At 41.9% G+C, this 20,544-nt stretch overlaps 1 protein-coding gene across 3 annotated transcripts; it reads left to right on the forward strand.

Moving 5' to 3' along the window:
- Positions 1-7: 7 nt before the first annotated feature.
- On the forward strand, positions 8-17,343 carry fdxr (ferredoxin reductase). 3 transcript variants are annotated; one of them, XM_029684860.1, is made up of 13 exons: positions 8-102; positions 575-784; positions 1,016-1,116; positions 5,175-5,270; positions 5,393-5,515; positions 5,631-5,744; positions 7,432-7,533; positions 9,526-9,633; positions 10,382-10,466; positions 11,423-11,622; positions 11,825-11,996; positions 12,345-12,518; positions 16,963-17,343. In XM_029684860.1, the coding sequence occupies exons 2-13, from the start codon at positions 694-696 to the stop codon at positions 17,091-17,093; spliced, it is 1,497 nt and encodes a 498-aa protein (XP_029540720.1). In that variant the 5' UTR covers positions 8-102; positions 575-693; the 3' UTR covers positions 17,094-17,343. The 3 variants fall into 3 exon arrangements, with proteins under 3 accessions (XP_029540720.1, XP_029540721.1, XP_064858540.1); XM_029684861.2 differs by having other exon boundaries at positions 21-102; positions 612-784; XM_065002468.1 differs by lacking the exons at positions 8-102; positions 16,963-17,343 and adding an exon at positions 12,817-16,842 and having other exon boundaries at positions 109-784.
- Positions 17,344-20,544: the final 3,201 nt, after the last annotated feature.

The following is a 20,544-nucleotide window of genomic DNA, read 5'->3' on the forward strand; positions in this document are numbered from 1 at the left end:
TCTATAATGCCATTTGTCAAGGTGCAGTTAGCTTTAACCCGGAACTATGTATGCAGCTGTATTTTCAGGACGAGACACTTTGGACGGAACACATGATAAACGGTTAGTTTTTGACATATGATTTACATTTGTTTCAAGTCTTCAACTATTGTTTTAAAATGTAATCTGCCTTCATGCATGGCAAGTGCCACATTTTTCAGAATAGCTAGCTAACTTAGTTTGTCTAATAATTAACTCTAAATCGCATAAACCTAACCAATTGAGCGAGGTAGCTAGCTAATCCTGTTGAATTAATTTGTCAACAAACGCACCCACGGTCATCTGCAGCACTGTGGCTAGCACACTCACGTAGCTACTACACTGTGGATGGTTAACTATCTAGTAGGGGAACAATTGTACTTTTAATGAATGACTGTGCCTTTATTTAGTTACTAACGCTAGCTAGCTACCTATTTGCAATGTACCAGCTATCTGATTAATTGTGTTTTCATTATTGTGTGACAACTGGAGAGCACACGCCGCCGGAAGAGATGAAGTGATTGATAATCTCGCCCGTAATCCATTCCTGTCCTAGTGCCTTGTCTCTTCTGCATTTAACGTTATGACCAAAGATCAGTCTGGACCAAACTACAAGCTAGTCTCGCTAGCCGCCTACCAAAGAGACATTTCCTGGACGATTGATGAGTTGTGAAGATGAACACTCATAAAGCTGCGTTGTGCAAGGTCCATATTTTAAAGTTATTTCTGACTTCGGCAAGGTGCGGGAGGATCACACGATTCCATGGTAAGAAGGGGGGCAAACAATGGACACTGCTCTCCAAGTGCATGCAGTAATTCACCCTGCTTAGAGTAAAACGACACGTCTACAGGTCTGGACAGAATAGTGATTTAGTAACAGATATTTATATGTCTGACACTAGCCTATATTGAAAGATAAAATTACCATTTAGTGACATAGAATGAGTTAGCTACATACATGGGTCGTCATTGCTCATTCTGGCTTGTGTCTATACAGGTGTGTGTGGACTTTCCACCTCCACACCTGCCTCCAGTACCAAGGTGTGCATAGTTGGAGGTGGCCCAGCTGGCTTCTACACTGCACAACACCTAGTCAAGGTGAGTGATGTCTCAATGCTACCGTCCCCAAGATTTGAACCATCGGGTAGATGCTTCCCTTAGGCACAAATCTTGGATCAGAGCTTTCTTTCCCAAAATCCTGTTCCAATTTATTGCCCTTTTCCCCGAAGTGTAAACTAGGGAGTCCATTCCATGAGGGGAAGTTAACAAGTGCAGACTTCAGGAAGGATAGAGATTAGATAAAAGGGACAGCAGCCAATGTGTACTTTACACCCAGAGTTGACATAATTCCCCACCTACAGTAATCCACCAGACCCAGGTCTTTGTTGTGCTACAGCTCTGTATTGTTTACATAGCTGAGAATTTGATCCTTTGGCCAAAAAAACACATTTATAAACAAAAGTACAGTCAATAGAAATCTATACCGTGTGTGCAAATGGAGTAAGGAGGTAAAGGCAATAAATAGGCCATAGTAATCAAATCAATTTATTTATTTACTTTTTTCTCCCCAATTTCATGGTATCCAATTGTTGTAGTAGCTACTATCTTGTCTCATCGCTACAACTCCCGTACGGGCTCGGGAGAGACGAAGGTTGAAAGTCATGCGTCCTCCGATACACAACCCAACTGCTTCTTAACACATCCAACCCGGAAGCCAGCCGCACCAATGTGTCGGAGGAAACACTGTGCACCTGGCAACCTTGGTTAGCGCGCACTGCGCCCGGCCCTGCAGTACAGCGCCCTTAACCACTGCGCCACCGACCAATCTGATTCCACGCTTCAAGATTGCTTCGATCACATGGACTGGGATATTTCCCGGATAGCATCGAACAAAAACATTGATGTATATGCTGATTCGGTGAGGGAGTTTATTAGCAAGTGCATCGGTGATGTTGTACCCACGGCGACTTTTAAAACCTTCCCCAACCAGAAACCGTGGATTGATGGCAGCATTTGTGCAAAACTGAAAGCGTGAACCACCACTTGTAATCAGGGCAAGGCGACCGGAAACATGACCGAATACAAACAGTGTAGCTATTCCCTCCGCAAGGCAATCTAACAAGCTAAGTGTCAGTATAGAGACAAAGTAGAGTCACAATTCAACGGCTCAGACACGAGAGGTATGTGGCAGGGTCTACAGTCAATCACGGACTACATAAAGAAAATCAGCCCCGTTGCGGACCCCGATGTCTTGCTCCCAGACAAACAAAACCGTTTTTTTGCTCGCTTTGAGGACATTACAGTGCCACCGACACGGCCCGCTACCAAAACATGCGGGCTCTCCTTCATCGCAGCCAATGTGAGTAAAACATTTAAACGTGTTAACCTTCGCAAGGCTGCCGGCCCAGACGGCATACATAGCCGAGTCCTCAGAGCATGCGCAGACCAGCTGGCTGGTGTGTTTACGGACATATTCAATCAATCCCTTTCACAGTCTGCTGTTGTCACCACATGCTTCAAGAGGGCCACCATTGTTCCTGTTTCCAAGAAAGCTAAGGTAAATGAGCTAAATGACTATCGCCCCATAGAACTCACTTCTGTCATCATGAAGTGCTTTGAGAGACTAGTCAAGGACCATATCACCTCCACCCTACCCGACACCCTAGACCCACTTCAATTTGCTTACTGCCCCAATAGGTCCACAGACGACGCAATCGCAATCCCACTGCCCTAACCCATCTGGACAAGAGGAATACCTATGTAAGAATGCTGTTCATCGCCTACAGCTCAGCATTTAACGCCATAGTACCCTCCAAATTCGTCATTAAGCTCGAGACCCTGGGTCTCGACTAGAGGTTGACCGATAATCGGCCATTCCGATTAAAACTCCCCCATACAGAAGACGCCTTCGTCCAATTACTTTTATGTGTAATGTATTGGGCTAACCTTAACCACACTGCTAACCTTATGCCTAACTTTAAATTAAGATCAAAAAGCAAATGTTTTTATGTTATGATATTGCCCATTTAAACTTTGTGGCTGTGGTAACTAGTGACAACTCTTTACTAGAGTAAATGTAAAATATGAGTTTGAATTTGAATTCAATCACTTATTTTTTTTGTCAACTTTTTAAAAACTTTTTTAACATCAGTTATCTAAAAAATATGGCATACGTTGTAGCTTACTTAGACCCTACTTTACATCATTTTAGGTTTTTGTGTTGTGCCCACTATCAGTTGAGACACTACATGCTCTTGAATACCGGGTGGGTGTCATTTCAATCATAGAAATAGAATGGACCAATCCCTTCAGACCATTGCAATTTACCTGGTACACCATTGACATAAACATTTAATTGAAATGTTAAGTTCTAATTACTACCCCAAAGATGGTCATGTCTATTCTATTATCCATATTCCTATGATTTCATTAGGTTTGCTATGGTATAATTTAACCCTCAGTCCCGATACCCCATCAAAAATGGGCTTTTCATTTATCTGCCTGTCCAGCCCTTATATTTAGCATCACAATGCAGTGATTTACCATTTTCTTTTCAGGACAACCAGGGGCTACAAGTAGAACACAAAACAATTTGACATAAACAGTTGCATTCATGAGTTTTTGTGGCAAAAATCAATAATAAAAAAAGAAAGTCAGCCAAAGCAAAAACCTGATTTAAAATTGAATTTATGAATGCTGTAAGTACAAAAAACTACAGAAATGGTTTGCTCACTGGGAAATGAATATCCAACTAGTCTGTGACAACCGTGTAGAGTTTGTGACAGCAGCTGTGAGCTTATTACATTATTCTAGGCACTGTCCTGAGATTGTCTACCTTACCTTTCAATAACTTTTGTATAAGCTTGTGAGCACCGCTCTAATCACACAGTTGGTATCTATGGCTGCAGAAGAAATAGACATATCCAATGGTATAACGCAGAAGTCTGTAGACACACAATGTGTTTTCCAAGAGGTTAGAAGTCCAAAACGTGCTGGCGTTACGGTGGGACTCATTGGGTTAAAACAACAGACGAAACAGACGGGAAAAAATCTTGAGTTGAGGCGTTTTTAGATAATTGACGTTTAAGGTAAAACAAAACAAAAATACAATTTGACTAAATGTTTTTTTTCACGAAAGTATACAATAGTTTGACAGCCCTGTTTGTAAGCTTTTAAATGATAGCAATCTCAACTGTTTATCTTTTCCAGTGATGAAGACATGGATGTCTCATGGTATGGTAGGGTAAGCAATATAGGTCAACTTTGAGCACCTTCTATCTCTTGAATGTCCTGGCATTCAAGTTTTAAAAGTAGCTTTCTGACAAAAAAAGTAACTTCGACAAATGGGAAAATATATATATGGAAGGTTTTGTTCATATCAAAGTGATGCTGTCAAAAAGTGATTGAATTCAAATGGATTTACCCATACTTGGTGATATTAAGAGATCATCTGAGAAATTGTATGTGCACAATTGCCTAATTTGCTTGAAACATATTTTTACAGGCAGCTACCGAGCCTGCTCGTAAACCAGGAAATTACGTCATCAATTGCTGGTTACTCTATCAATAGCTCTCATTTGTATTGTGGTACATACAGTATATAGCGACTGGCTGCTACTTGTATATTTCCCATGTATATTTCATTGGGTTAAAACAACAGACTAACAAATAAATAAATAGCATTATTTGTGGTCCACGGTTGTTAAATGGCATGAATACATTTCCTGCACTTGCACACAAAGCCCTTATTTTAAAATAGAAGCCTACCAAGTCTCACAGTACCCGACAGTGTTGCTCTAGCAATACTGTCGGGTCAAATATAGCCCTGCATACGTCAATAGAGTCAAACTAAAGTAGTACGCAGGCCTGGGCAACGCCAATCCTCAGGGGCCTGATTGGTGTCACACTTTTGCCCCAGCCAACACATTTGACTCCAATAATCAACTAATCATGATCTTCAGTTAAAAATGCAATTAGTTTAAATCAGGTGTGTTTGCTGGGGATGGGGAAAAAGTGTGACACCTATCAGGCCCCTGAGGACTGGAGTTGCCCAGGCCTGAGTCAGTGTCAACATATGTTTGGTTCATACTGGCATGTTTTTAAGTGTAAGCAAGGCTTTTTTTGTGTGTGTGTGTGTGTGTGTGTGTCTGTAAAAGACTCGGACAGATGTTCAGGTGGACATCTACGAGCGTCTACCCGTCCCCTTCGGCCTGGTCAGATTTGGGGTGGCCCCCGACCATCCAGAGGTCAAGGTCAGTATTGATTGATTAAATGATAGCCAGACAGAAGCAGACAAAATGTATATAATTTATTGAATCATGGCATCTCTCCTTCTCTCTCCTCTCTCTCTCTTCTTTTCTTGTCGTCTCGTCAGAACGTCATCAACACCTTCACCCAAACGGCCCAGCATGCCAGGTGTAGTTTCCATGGCAATGTGAGAGTGGGGAAGGACGTCACTGTGGAGGAGCTTCAAGAAGCCTACCACGCTGTGGTGCTGGTGAGACTACACCCCAAAGAGATCTACACCCCTAAATCACTGTGTGTGTGTGTGTGTGTGTTGGTTTTGTGTCTTTTAAGTGTGAGCATTTATGTGTGTGTGTGTTTATCCGTAGAGCTATGGAGCGGAGGGGAACAGGACAATGGGTGTACCAGGGGAAGACTTGGCTGGGGTGTACTCTGCCAAAGACTTTGTCGGCTGGTACAATGGGCTGCCTAGAAACAGTGAGGTAATGTTGTCCTAACTATTTACAGAGGTGTTAGGAGAAAGTACTGAGCTTTTAAATAAACAGGCTTCGACACACATTTCAGTGATATACAGTGCCTTCAGAAAGTATTTAGACCCCTTGACCTTTTCCACATTTTTCCACATCCTTATTCTAAAATGTGTTAAATATTTTTCCCCCCCATGTCAATCTACACACAACAACCCATAATGACAAAGAAAAAACAGGTTTAGACATTTTTGCTAATTTATAAAAAATGTAAATATCACATTCACATAAGTATTCAGACCCTTTACTCAGTAACTTATTGAAGCACCTTTGGCAGTGATTACAGCATAGAGTATTCTTGGGTAGAAGCTACAAGCTTGGCCACCTGCATTTGTGGAGTTTCTCCCAATCTTCTTTGCAGATACTCTCAAGCTTTGTCAGGTTGGATGGGGAGCTTTGCTGCGCAGCTATTTTCAGGTCTCTCCAGAGATGTTAGATCGGGCTCTGGCTGTGCCACTCAAGGACATTGAGACTTGTCCCGAAGCCATTCCTGCATTGTATTGGCTGTGTGCTTAGGGTCGTTGTCCTGTTGGAAGGTGAACCCGAGTGCTGAGGTCCTGAGTGCTGTAGAGCAGGTTTTCATCAAGTAGCTCTCTGTACTTTCCTCCATTCATCTTTCCCTCGATCCTGACTAGTCTCCCAGCCGCTGACAAATGTCCTTACAGCATGATGCTGCCACCACCATGCTTCACCGTAGGGATGGTGCCAGGTTTCCTCCAGACGTAATGCTTGGAATTCAGGCCAAAGAGTTCAATCTTGGTTTCATCAGACCAGAAAATCTTGTTTCTCATGGTCTGAGAGGCTTTAGGTGCCTTTTGGCAAACTCCAAGTGGGCTGTCATGTGCATTTTACGGAGAAGTGGCTTCCGTCTGGCCACTGTACCATAAAGGCCTGATTGGTGGCGTGCTGTAGAGATGGTTGTGGAACCTTCTGGAAGGTTCTCCCATCTCCACAGAGGAACTCTAGAACTCTGTCAGTGACCATCGGGTTCTTGGTCACCTCCCTAACCAAGGCCCTTCTCCCCGATTGCTCAGTTTGGCCAGGGGGCAGCTCTAGGAAGAGTCTCTGTGTTTTCAAACGTTTTCCATTTAAGAATGATGGAGGCCTCTGTTCTTGGGTACCTTCAATGCTGCAGAATTGTTTTGGGTACCCTTCCCCAGATCTGTGTCTCGCCACAATCCTGTCTCGGAGGTCTACGGACAATTCCTTTGACCTCATGGCTTAGTTTTTGCTCTGACATGCACTGTGAACTGTGGAACCTTATATAGACAGGTGTGTGCCTTTCCAAATCATGTCCAATTAATTGAATTTACCATAGGTGTACTCCAATCAAGTTGTAGAAACATCTCAAGGATGATCAATGGAAACAGGATGCACCTGAGCTCAATTTCGAGTCTCATAGCAAAGGGTTTGAATAGTTATGTAAATAAGGTATTTCTGTTTCTTAAAAACCTGTTTTTGCTTTGTCATTATGGGGTACTGTGTGTGGATTGCTGAGAATTTTTATTTTGTCAATTTAAGAGTAAGGCTGAAACGTAACAAAATGTGGAAAAGGTCAAGGGGTCTGAATACTTTCTGAATGCGCTGTACATAAATCTGTTTATCTCGGTCCCTCTCCATTTCTCTTTCTCCATCCTACTAGCTTAGGCCGGATCTGAGCTGTGAGACGGCTGTCATTCTGGGGCAGGGTAACGTGGCACTGGATGTTGCGAGGATACTGCTATCTCCTGTAGATATTCTGAAGGTAAGATATGCTTGCCTGACGACTCATCCCAAATTTAATTCCGCTGCTCTATCGCTCCAAACATTGTCTGAAACTGCCATCCTAGAAGTTTTTTGTGTTGACCTCAAAATGAGGGCCCTTGTACAAAACTAATTAAACAGCAAATGGGTAATCTCTAACAAATCTAACGAATCACAATATCATGTAGGCCAGCTCTGGGCCAACCCATTGGTTTCTGGGACCAATCGGAACGCTCAGAATGTGTTTGCATTCTAGAGAACCTAATGGAGGAACGCAAATGTGGATGGGTAGTCAGGCTAGAGATATGCTGCCATGTATCTACCCAAATACATTCTATATCTGATCTCTCTCTGTCAAAGCCTGAATCCTACCATTGTGTATAAAATGTTAAAGCACACAGACAGAAAACAATCCATATCTGCATATCTCTGGATTAGAGGTCGACCGATTGTGATTTTTCAACGCCGATGCTGATTTTTGAAGGACCAAAAAAAAGCTGATACCGGTTAATCGGACAATTTTTCATTATTACAATATATATATTTGTAATAATGACAATTACAACAATACTGAATGAACACTTTTATTTTAACTTAATATAATACATCAAAATCTATTTAGTCTCAAATAAATAATCAAACATGTTCAATTTGGTTTAAATAATGCAAAAACACAGTGTTGGAGAAGAAAGTAAAAGTGCAATATGTGCCATGTAAAAAAGCTAACGTTTAAGTTCCTTGCTCAGAACATGAGAATATATGAAAGCTGGTTCCTTTTAACATGAGTCTTCAATATTCCCAGGTAAGAAGTTTTAGGTTGTAGTTATTATAGGACTATTTCTCTCTATACCATTTGTATTTCATATACCTTTGACTATTGGATGTTATTATGGGCACTATAGTATTGCCAGCCTAATCTCGGGAGTTGATAGGCTTGAAGTCATAAACAGCTCAATGCTTGAAGCACCGCGAAGAGCTGCTGGCAAATGCAGGAAAGTGCTGTTTGAATGAATGCTTATGAGCCTGCTGCTGCCTACCACCGCTCAGTCAGACTGCTCTATCAAATCATAGATTTAATTATAATAACACACAGAAATACGAGCCTTAGGTCATTAATATGGTCATATCCGGAAACTATCATCTCGAAAACAAGACTTTTATTATTTCAGTGAAATACGGAACCGTTCCATATTTTATCTAACGAGTGGCATCCCTAAGTCTAAATATTGCTGTTACATTGCACAACATTCAATGTATGTCATAATTATGTACAATTCTGGCAAATGAATTATGGTCTTTGTTAGGAAGAAATGGTCTTCAAGCAGTTCACAACGAGCCAGGCGGCCCAAACTGCTGCATATACCCTGACTCAGCTTGCACAGAACGCAAGAGAAGTGACACAATTTCTCTAGTTAAAATAAATTAATGTTAGCAGGAAATATTAACTAAATATGCAGGTTTAAAAATATATACTTGTATATTGATTTTGAAGAAAGGCATTGATGTTTATGGTTAGGTACACATTGGTGCAATGACAGTGCTTTTTTTTTGCGCTTGTTAAATCATCACCCGTTTGGCGAAGTAGGCTGTGATTCGATGATAAACTAACAGGCACCGCATCGATTATATGCAACACAGGACACGCTAGATAAACTAGTAACATCATCAACCATATGTAGTTAACTAGTGATTATGTCAAGATTGATTGTTTTTTTATAAGATAAGTTTAATGCTAGCTAGCAACTTACCTTGGCTCCTTGCTGCACTCGCATAACAGGTAGTCAGCCTGCCCCGCAGTCTCCTCGTGGAGTGTAATGTAATCGGCCATAATCGGTGTCCAAAAATGCAGATTACCGATTGTTATGAAAACTTGACATCGGCCCTAATTAATCGGCCATTCTGATTAATCGGTCAACCTCTACTCTGGATATATAATTATTGCTAAGTGTCAGGTGTCTCCATGTAACCCCTTCTCTATCTCATTCCCGTGTAGAAGACTGATATCACCCAGCATGCACTAGATGCCCTGGCAGAGAGCAGTGTCCGCAGGGTGCTCATTGTGGGGCGCAGGGGACCCCTACAGGTGGCCTGCACTATTAAGGTGAGGCTCTGACCCCTAACACTTAACCCCTGACCACTACAGGTGGGCTGCAGAACACAGGGAGCACACAGGTTGATGTCTCACATTTCATGATTCACATTGTATGTATTTTTATTGTCCAAACACTAAATTATGAAGTCATATTTATGAGGGTTTAAAGTTCCAAGTGCAATTATTTTGTTCTGTAAATCAGGGACTATTTATTACTGCATAGTATTTGTATTGGTTTTGCATAGTGTGATTCTAGATTGTGGGACAGTTTCCATTCACAACATACTATTGACTGTGACGGTTTGCCATGTTAGTATACTTGCCAAAGGTTTAGCCTTTTATCTGCCTAAACATCCCCACATCTTTATAAATGAACTTTCCCTCAGATCAGGTCAGGGGTAATGTGTTGAATCCACCGTGCCTCCAACTTGGCAATCCCCTATCATTGTAACAAATATTTTGGAAGTTATAGAAATGCATTTATTAATGTCTTCATTTTGTTTTTTTCCCACATTTATTCGATTAAAGAAAAATGTATGTATACTGTTAAAATATGTGAGCTAAAAATGTAAAAACATGAAACACCTGTCTAACTTTTTCTACTTATAATTTGTTCTACTTCTTTGACGAACACTTAAGACAACTAGATTACAAAGCATTCAGAGTTGCGTTCATAACCATCACCTGTGCTTGTATGTGGTTAAATCAACATTATTTTTGCATACACTCGTGGGTGTTTATTTGTTGTTGTGTCTAGGAGCTGAGAGAGATGGTGAACCTGCCTGGCACCAGACCAGAGATGGAGGCGTCTGAGTTTGAGGGCATAGCAGAAACTCTTAAATGTGAGACACGGCTGTTTAGTTCCTCTTAAGGTTTCTCTCATTAAAATCTTCTGCTATTGACTTTTATCCTTGTCCTTAGTAATGTGATGTCACACACTAACCCTTCACAGGCCTCAACAGCACCTTCCCCCTCCCTAAGGCCTCCATTGCGACCATCTATCTGACAAGGAACATGCTCCAAACTCCCCCCTCTCAATCAATCATGTCGGAACTCTGCAGACCAGCAGCAGTATATGTTTGCTCTACCATAACACAGATCGTCAATGGTTACAGAATCAGATTAACATCCATTTGTAAATTCTCCCTTGTCTTCAAACCAGCATCTCTCTCTCTCTCTCTCTCTTTGCCTTCCCATCAACCTGTTCCCCATGATAAAACTGTCTCTAATCTAGACTGTCTGCTCTGCTATCACAGTCTTGCGAGGGCGTTTCAGAAGTCTGAATTATTTACTCGATTGTCAGTCACATATTCACAGTATTTTCTTAACCGTATTGAGTATAGGACTATGGATTTTCATCTTACATTTACATTTTGAGTCATTTAGCAGACTTACAGGAGAGCAATTTACAGGAGCAATTAGGGTTAAGTGCCTTGCACATCGCAGATTATTCACCGACCCAGCAACCTTTCGGCTAAATGGATGACATAATGGAGATTATCTATTGGAACGGTGCATCTTCAGACAGCCTGAGGGATTCTTTTTGCACGGAAAAAGAAATTGAAACAAGTTTGACGTGTAGGAGCTAGTTTGGCAACATATGGTGTCTCGGAAAAGTACCTGAAAGTTTCAACCAAGGGTTAGTGTAGATTCCTATGTGTGTGGGCTGTCTTATTTGGGTTTATGCCTGAACTGTAGGTATGTGTTGATACTTGCCCCCTAGCTTTTGTTCAACTTGTTTATTTTTGTCAGTATAATTTGACTGCAATTGTGTGTTTGTGTGTGTGTGTCCTCTCAGCGCTGGCCAGGCCCAGGAAGCGTCTGACCGAGCTGCTGCTGAAGGCTGCAATAGAGACTCCAGGGGAGGAGGAGTTGGAGAGACGGAACAGGGCAGAGCGGGCCTGGGGATTCCGCTTCCTCCGGAAGCCCCTGGAGGTCCTCCCCTCCACTGACCTCATCAGGGCCGCAGGGATACGATTGGCTGTCAATCGGCTGGAGGTGAGCCGGGTGCTTTAGGAATAGATATACTGTGGGATCATCTCTTGAGCTTACCCTCTGTCGTAATTGATTGTCCCTACCTTCCCAGATAAACCCAATAAAACTTTTTTCATTAAACACAAGACAAGGCCATATTGTCTGAAGCTGGAACAGAGAAGCGCCTAGGTTAAGCTGGCCCCGGCCTCTCTCTGTCTCTCCCCAGGGCGACGGTGAGGGGGTGAGGGCAGTGGCCACCGGTGAGGTGGAAGATGTGGAGTGCGGCCTAGTCATCAGCAGCATCGGCTACAAGAGCCTTCTCATCGACCCCGCCGTCCCCTTCGACGCCCGAAAAGCCATCATCCCCAACACTATGGGCCGCGTGCAGCAGACTGCAGGTGTGTATGGGTGCGTTCGTCTGCCTGCCTTAAACACAAGCTAAGTGGAAAGATGGGCTCCATTTCCCCCCAAAAGGTGTATTATATGTAAGTATTTTCATTTGTTTTTAATTCAGATAGGGCTAACATGAAATGAGAGTGGTGACCCAGAGAGAGGGGGAGATACAGAATAGCAGTGGGGTTGGGATTCTTACCCACACTAGGGTGGTGGATATATGCCGCAGGCGGTGGGGTTTCGATGATCGACCTCAGACCACTATTGAGGTCTGAGAAGAACGTCTATCCCTTTTGGATTGAACTGTCCCCTTTAACCTCTGTGTGTGTGTGTGTGTGTGTGTGTGTCGGCAGGTCTGTACTGCAGTGGCTGGGTGAAGAGGGGTCCCACGGGGGTGATAGCCACCACCATGAACGACAGCTTTGACACAGCCAGGACTCTGCTACAGGACATTGGCAAAGGAACACTGGATGTATCCACCGTCAAGCCTGGCTCACAGGGGGTCTCCGCCCTCCTGGAGAAAAGAGGTACTGCAACTCTTTAGCACTGTGTTGATTATTAAAATGATTCAATTCACTTCAAATAACATTTTTCCTGTGAGGAAACTTCTTGTGTGCAATAGTACGTACAGTAAATGCAGTACAGCAGTGTACCGGTGTTACGCCTGCAGTGCTGTATTTGTGTTTTAACTTCTTGCATGTACTATTTACATCAGGGATAGGCAACTTTGATGGGAGTGGGGGCCACAAAAAAATCTGAATTCATCATGAGGGACCACAGATCCTCTCGGGTCGGCGTACCCACATGTGCATTTCTGTTTTACAGCTAATTACCTGCAATTATACACATAGATGATGTGAGCAAGACCTCTAAACAGGTCAACGTTCACAAGGCCGCGGGGCCAGACGGATTACCAAGATGTGTACTCCAAGCATACGCGGACCGACTGGCAAGTGTCTTCACTGACATGTTCAAACTCTCCCTACATACATGTTTCAAGCAGACCACCATAGTCCCTGTGAAGAAAGCGAAGGTAACCTGCCTAAATGATTACCGTTGGTAGTCATGAAGTGCTTTGAAAGGCTGGTCATAGCTCACATCAACAACAACATCCCAGATACCCTAGACACACTCCAATTAGCATACTGCCCCAACAGATCCACAGATGAAGCACAATCACACGCCACTATGCCCTTTCCCACCTGGACAAAAGGAACACCTATGTGAGAATGCTGTTCATTAACCTCTTGAAACTAGAGGGCACTATTTTCATTTTTGGAAAAATAACGTTCTCAAAGTAAAAAGGCTATTTTTCAGGACCAGATAATAGAAAATGCATATAATTGACAGCTTAGGATAGAAAACACTAAAGTTTCCAAAACTGTAAAAATATTGTCTGTGAGTATAACAGAACTGATTATGCCTGAGTAAAATCCAATCAGGAAATGACTCTTATTTAGAAACCTCTGCGTTCCTATGTGTCCCTATTGAGCAGTGAACGGGATATCAACCAGATTTCTTTTTCTATGGCTTCCCTAATGTGTCTAGTGTCACAAGACAGTTCCAGGCTTTTATTTTGAAAAATTAGCGTGAGCGACAACATTGCGTCAGTGGTCAGCTGGTGGCTCAGTGATGTGTGCGTAATAGACAAATGCGGCCATTGTTTCTCTCGCTCCTACTAAGAAGCCAACTGACCCGGTTGATATATTATCTCCAACACCATCATTAAGTTTGCTGACAACAACGGTGCTAGGCCTGATCACCGACAATGATGAGACAGCCTATACGGAGGAGGTCAGAGACCTGGCAGTGTGGTGCCAGGAAAACACCCTCTCCCTCAACGTGAGTAAGACAAAGGAGATGATCATGGACGACAGGAAAAGAAGGACTGAACACGCCCCCATTCACATCTAGGCAGGTGTAGTGGAGTGGGTCGAGAGTTTCAAGTTCCTTGGTGTCCACATCACCAACGAACTATCATGGTCCATACACGTCAAGAAATTCATGAACAGGGCACGACAATGCCTTTTCCCCCTCAGGAGACTGAAAAGATTTGGCATGGGTCCCCAGATCCTCAAAGTTCCACAGCTGCACCATCGAGAGCATCCTGACCGTTTGCATCACCACCTGGTATGGCAACTGCTCTGCATCCGACCATAAAGTGCTACAGAGGGTAGTGCGTATGGCCCAGTACATCACTTGTTGTTGAAGTTGGAAGTTTACATATCCCTTAGCCAAATACATTTAAAATCAGTTTTTCACAATTCTTGACATTTAATCCTAGTAAAAATTCCTTGTCTTAGGTTAGTTAGGATGACCACTTTATTTTAAGAATGTGAAATGTCAGAATAATAGTAGAGAGAATGATTTCTTTCAGCTTTTATTTCTTTCACCACATTCCCAGTGGGTCAGAAGTTTACATACACTCAATTAGTATTTGGTAGCATTGCCTTTAAATTGTTTAACTTGGGTCAAATGTTTTGGGTAGCCTTCTTCAAGCTTCCCACAATACTTCCCACAATTGGGTGCATTTTTGGCCCATTCCTCCTGACATGCTCTTTAAAGCTTTAAGCCATCTTGCCACAACTTTGGAAGTATGCTTGGGATCATTGTCCATTTGGAAGACCCATTTGCGACCAAGCTTTAACTTCCTCACTGATGTCTTGAGATGTTGCTTCAATATATCCACATAATTTTCCTCCCTCTAGATGTAATTTATTTTGTGAAGTGCACCAGTCCGTCCTGCAGCAAAGCACCCCCACAACATGATGCTGCCACCCCCGTGCTTCACAGTGGGGATGGTGTTCTTTGGCTTGCAAGGCTCCCCCTTTTTCCTTTTTTCCTTATTTTTGTTTCATCAGAGCAGAGGACATTTCTCCAAGAAGTACACTCTTTGTCCCCATGTGCAGTTGCAAACCGTAATCTGGCTTTTTTATGGCGGTTTTGGAGCAGTGGCTTCCTTGTCCGAGCAGCCTTTCAGGTTATGTGGATATAGATACTTTTGTACCGGTTTCCTTCAGCATCTTCACAAGGTCCTTTGCTGCTGTTCTGGGATTGATTTGCACTTTTCACACCAAAGTACGTTCATCTCTAGGAGACAGAACGCGTCTCCTTCCTTGAGCGGTATGACGGCTGCGTTTCTTTTCTGATGTCTTGGCTGATTTCTTTTGATTTTCCCATGATGTCAAGCAAAGATGCACTGACTGTGAAGGTAGGCCTTGAAATACACAGGTACACCTCCAATTGACTCAAATGATGTCAACTAGCCTACCAGAAGCTTCTAAAGCCATGACATCCTTTTCTTTAATTTTCCAAGCTGTTTTAAAGGCACAGTCAACTTAGTGTATGTAAAGTTCTGACCCACTGGAATTGTGATACAGTGAATTATAAATTAAACAATCTGTCTGCAAACAATTGTTGGAAAAAATGATTTATGTCATGCACAAAGTAGATGTCCTAACCGACTTGCCAGAACTATAGTTTGTTTACAAGACATTTGTGGTTGAAAAACGAGTTTTAATGGCTCCACCCTAAGTGTATGTTAACTTCCGACTTCAACTGTATAAACTAGGCAGTGTCAGAGGAAGGACTCCAGCCTCTAGACAGACTGTTCTCTCTTTTACCGCATGGCAAGCAGACCCGGAGCGCCATGTCCAGGTCCAAAATGCTTCTTAACAGCTTCTACCCCCAAGCCATAGGACTCCTGAATAATTAATCAAATGGGCACTTAGACTATTTGCATTGTCCCCCACCACAACACACACAGTCACTTTAGCCCTACTTACATATACAAATTACCATGACTAACCTGTACCTCCACACATTTACTCGATACTGGTACCCCCTGTATATGGCCTTATTATTGTTATTTTTTTGTGTAAAAAAAATTAATCATAATTAACTTTTTTATTTAGTTCGTTTCTTAACTCTATTTTCTAAACTGCATTGTTGGTTAAGGGCTTGTAAGTAAGCATTTAAGGTAATGTCTACCTACACCCTTTGTATACCTGTTGTATTTGGCGTATGTGACAAATACAATTAGATTTTATTTTACCATAGGGTGGAGAGAAATGTTTGCGGTTTTTAATGATATCTGGGTGAGACTGAATAACAAAATCAATGGAGCCCCCCCAGACCGTAATTCGACCATGATAACAAGTTTAAATAGCTGGCCGCTAAACTAACTTAGCAATCTAAAACTCTTAGCTGACATTGGTTAATTGAGTGACTATCAAATTGTATTGGTCACATGCGTTGAATACAACAGGTGTCGACCTAATAGTGAAATGCTTACTTACGAGACCCTAACCGACAGTGCAGTTTAAAAACATACGGATGAGAATAAGAGCTCAAAGTAACAAGTAATTAAAGACTGACAAAAGAGAAACAGGCAATTTTCGAAATTGCAACTATTCTATCTTACAAGAATATATTTGTATTTATTTTGTATGTAAAAAAAAAATTTTTTTTTAAAGTTTGATCTGAGGGCTTTCAAAAGTGCCTGCGGGCCACCAGTTGCCCATCCCTGATTTACATGATAACAAATCATGACGGCTGGAAATACCCTAAGGCAAATGTTAATCTTGCTGACTCCATACAGACCGCTCTCTGTCACTAAGATGCCATAAACGGAGCCTGACTAAAGAGAAAGGGATAATAATAACAATGTATCTCCACTGTAATGTAAAGTCAGCAACAACAAAAAAGAAACATTCCTTTTTCAGGACCCTGTCTTTCAAAGATCATTTGTCAAATTCCAAATAACTTCACAGATCTTCATTGTAAAGGGTTTAAACACTGTTTCCCATGCTTGTTCAATGAACCATAAACAATGAACATGTACCTGTGGAACAGTCGTTAATTTTTTTGCTGAGTTTAGGTATGTTGAGGACTAAGTATCAGCTTCCACAAGTGTTAGCGTCCACCTTGATATTTTACAAAAACGACCTACCTCCCTGTGCATGACTGTAGGTGTGAAGCCAGTTTCGTTCTCTGACTGGGAGAAGATCGACAGTGAGGAGACGAGGAGGGGAGAGATCAAGGGAAAGCCCAGGGAAAAGATGCTGGACGTGGGAGAGATGCTGCAGGTAGCCCGGGCATAGGGACAAGGGACCACACACACACAGGTCATACGGATGAGAGGACTCGACAACCAAGAAGTGAATAAGAACCACTGACCACACACAACTCTGGTCCAACCCCACATTTTATGCCACCTACAGGCCACAAACTTGTCCGTCTATGGTACACGCACACAATCAATTTAGTCCCTGACCATCATGCAATGCCAGTCATACAATACCCAAGTTCCAAGTTGACTTGCCATATGTAATAAATACACTTTACATCTTACTCACCAGAGCTCTCATTGAAACAATGGTGGTGTTTCACTGCAGTACTACTGATTTTAATGGTTGTGGCTTGGCGCTAATAAAAACAGTCAGGGCCTGGTTTCCCGATAGCGATGGAATTTAGGCATACAAGTCTTTTAATGATGCATCCATATTTCTGAAGATGTAGTGTGTGTTTCTCAATACACCACAGAGAGAACATTCGCTAAGTGCGTTGTTGAGGCATGTGTCGATACAGATAGGATCGAGACAAAAAAAGGCAGTGCTGCTCTTGGATCAGCGTTCTCCGTTCAAATAACACCTTAAACATTATAATTATTCCACAATACTGTCGATGGATCAGCTCATGGAGAGATTATCGCCTATGGCTGCAAATCTTAAAACACTGGATTTGGCACGTCATTGTGCACATTAGGCTACACATCATGAAATATATTGAGTAAAAAAAATAGACAGTAGCCTAATTGCAAACTAAAACTAAATTGAATGAACATTGAAGTTCCATATATAGGCCTATGTAGCTGTAGGTCGACTATTTATCTTTTAATGCACTCGTCTGGGTTTTCATTTGAAGCATATTTTTATCCGTTGCTTATTTGTAAGAATTTCAAAGACATTGGCAACTTTATTTGTAGTCAACTTCGTTGTGAAGTTATCGACCGTCACAGAGAGACAAATATCTTGATTCTATGTTTAGCGGTGATCTTCTGTGTATAAAGTGACGCGGTAGGGAAAAACGCATCTAATTACGCACTTAGCTGTTCTACGAGTGGTCTGAGGGAGATGGTAAATAACAAGCGTTTTCAAGTGCAACTTTCGTAACGATGGATTTGGGAAACAACTTTGATATTTAACGATGCCCCGTGAAGGTTCTAACAATGAATTTAGCTTTAAGATGCTTTATGAAAACTGGGACCTAGTCTCTGTTACATTTCCATGAAGACTTACTCCCCACATCAGTGTGTCACTACTGTTTTATGTTAATGTAACTGTAGTGTAATTGTGTTTTCATTAAGAGTGTGACACTAAAAACGTGGATAGACCTGAATCAACAACCTCTGCATCATCAAAGCCAGTTAAAGGTGTTAAAGTTCAGTTGGCCATAAACACTGAGTGTGTAAAACATTAGGAACACTTTCCTAATATTGAGTTGCACCCCCTTTTTGCCCTTGGATCAGCCTCAAGTCGTCGGGGCATGGACCACAACGGGGATGCAGGCCCATGTTGACTCCAATGCTTCCCACAGTTGTCAAGTTGGCTCGATGTCCTTTCGGTGGTGGACCATTCTTGATACACAAGGGAAACTTTTGAGTGTGAAAAACCCAGAAGTGTTGCAGTCACCTTGTATTAAAGTTTTTTTTAATACATATGTTTTACCGTTTTGAAATGAATGCACTTTATGTACAGTGCCTAAAGAAAGTATTTAAACCCCTTGAATTTTTCCACATTTTGTTGTATTACAAGGTGGGATTAAAATATTTTTGTCAAAGATTTACACAAAATGCTTGAATGTCAAAGTGGAAGAAAATTTTTTACATTTGTAAAAATACAGTACCAGTCAAGTTTGGACACACCTACATTTCTTTATTTGTACTATTTTCTACATTGTAAAATAGTGGAGACATCTAAACTATGAAATAACACATGGAATCATGTAGTAACCAAAAAAGTGTTCTTTTGATTTGTTTATTTTATATTTGAGATTCTTCAAAGTAGCTACTCTTTGCCTTGATGACAGCTTTGCACACACTCGGCATTCTCTCAACCAGCTTCACCTGGAAGGCTTTTCCAACATATACTGAGCACTTGTTGGCTGCTTTTCCTTCACTCTGCGGTCCAACTCATCCCAAACCATCTCATTTAGGTTGGGGTTGGGTGATTGTGGACGTTCAAATCAAGGCCGATCTGGCTAGTCCAGACAGGACCAAAAAAAGACATTGGCGTCGGTCTGTGCTTACTAGGGTGTTACAATTCAATTTTATGAATGCCCATCCATGTCTTAGGCCCACATTTGTAAAACAGACTGTTGCATTGGCTTTATTAGTCCTGATTCCTGTGACTAATCTATTTGGCTCTGAATATCAGCTACCCAACTTTATCAGGAGTTATCCTGATCCTATTTGGAATGTGTTTACACAGCGGGAAATGCATGCGTTTAACACAAAATCCGGGGAGTGGCCAGCTGAGTACAAGTCTATCTTCATATAAATGGATGAGAGTGTCCTACTGCCTGACCTATGTTGTTGCTGTAAATTTAGAAGAGTGTGGGGCCTAGGATCGAGCCTTGGGGTACCCCCTTGGTGACAGACAGTGGCTGAGACAAATGTTCTGACTTTATACATTGCACTCTTGGGGTGGCAGGGAGCCTAGTGGTTAGAGCATTGGAAAAGTAACCGAAAGGTTGCAAGATCGACTCCCCAAGCTGACAAGGTAAAAATGTTGTTCTGCCCCTGAACAAGGCAGTTAACCTGCTGTTCCTAGGCAGTCATTGAAATTAAGAATTTGTTCTTAACCGACTTGCCTAGTTAAATTAAATATAAAATAAATCAACTCTGAGGTAGTTAGCAAACCAGGCCAAATATCCCTCAGAGACACCAATTCTCCTTAGCTAACCGACAAGAATGGAATGGTCTACCATATCAAAAGCTTTGACCAAGTCAATAAAATAGCAGCAGGTAGCCTAGAGGTTAGAGCATTGTGCCAGTATCCGAAAGGTTGCTGGATCGAATCCCTCCGAGCTGACAAGGTAAAAATCTGTCGTTCTGCCCCTGAACAAGGCAATTAACCCACTGTTCCCCGGTAGGCCGTCATGTTCTTAACTGACTTGCCTAGATTAAATAAAGGTTTAAAAAAGCCAGTCTGTTGATTGTTGACAAGTTTTTCCAACACTTTTGATAAACAGAGCAAGATGTATATTCAAATCAATGTATTAGTGACAACTGACTTTAGCCTTCTGGATAGCACTTATTTCTCAATTTCCTGAACGAGAGCCAGTCAAGCTGAGTATGCATGTATTAGTCACATGCACCGAATACAACACCTTACAGTGAAATGCTTAGTTACGAGCCCCTAACCAACAATGCAGTTTAATACTTTTATTTCTATACATTTTAAAAGAAAATTAACAAGTAATTAAAGCGCAGCAGTAAAATAACAATAGCGAGACTATATACAGGGTACCGGTACAGAGTCAATATGCAGG

Source organism: Oncorhynchus nerka, linkage group LG16 (genome assembly GCF_034236695.1).
Source record: "Oncorhynchus nerka isolate Pitt River linkage group LG16, Oner_Uvic_2.0, whole genome shotgun sequence".
NCBI lineage: Eukaryota > Metazoa > Chordata > Actinopteri > Salmoniformes > Salmonidae > Oncorhynchus > Oncorhynchus nerka.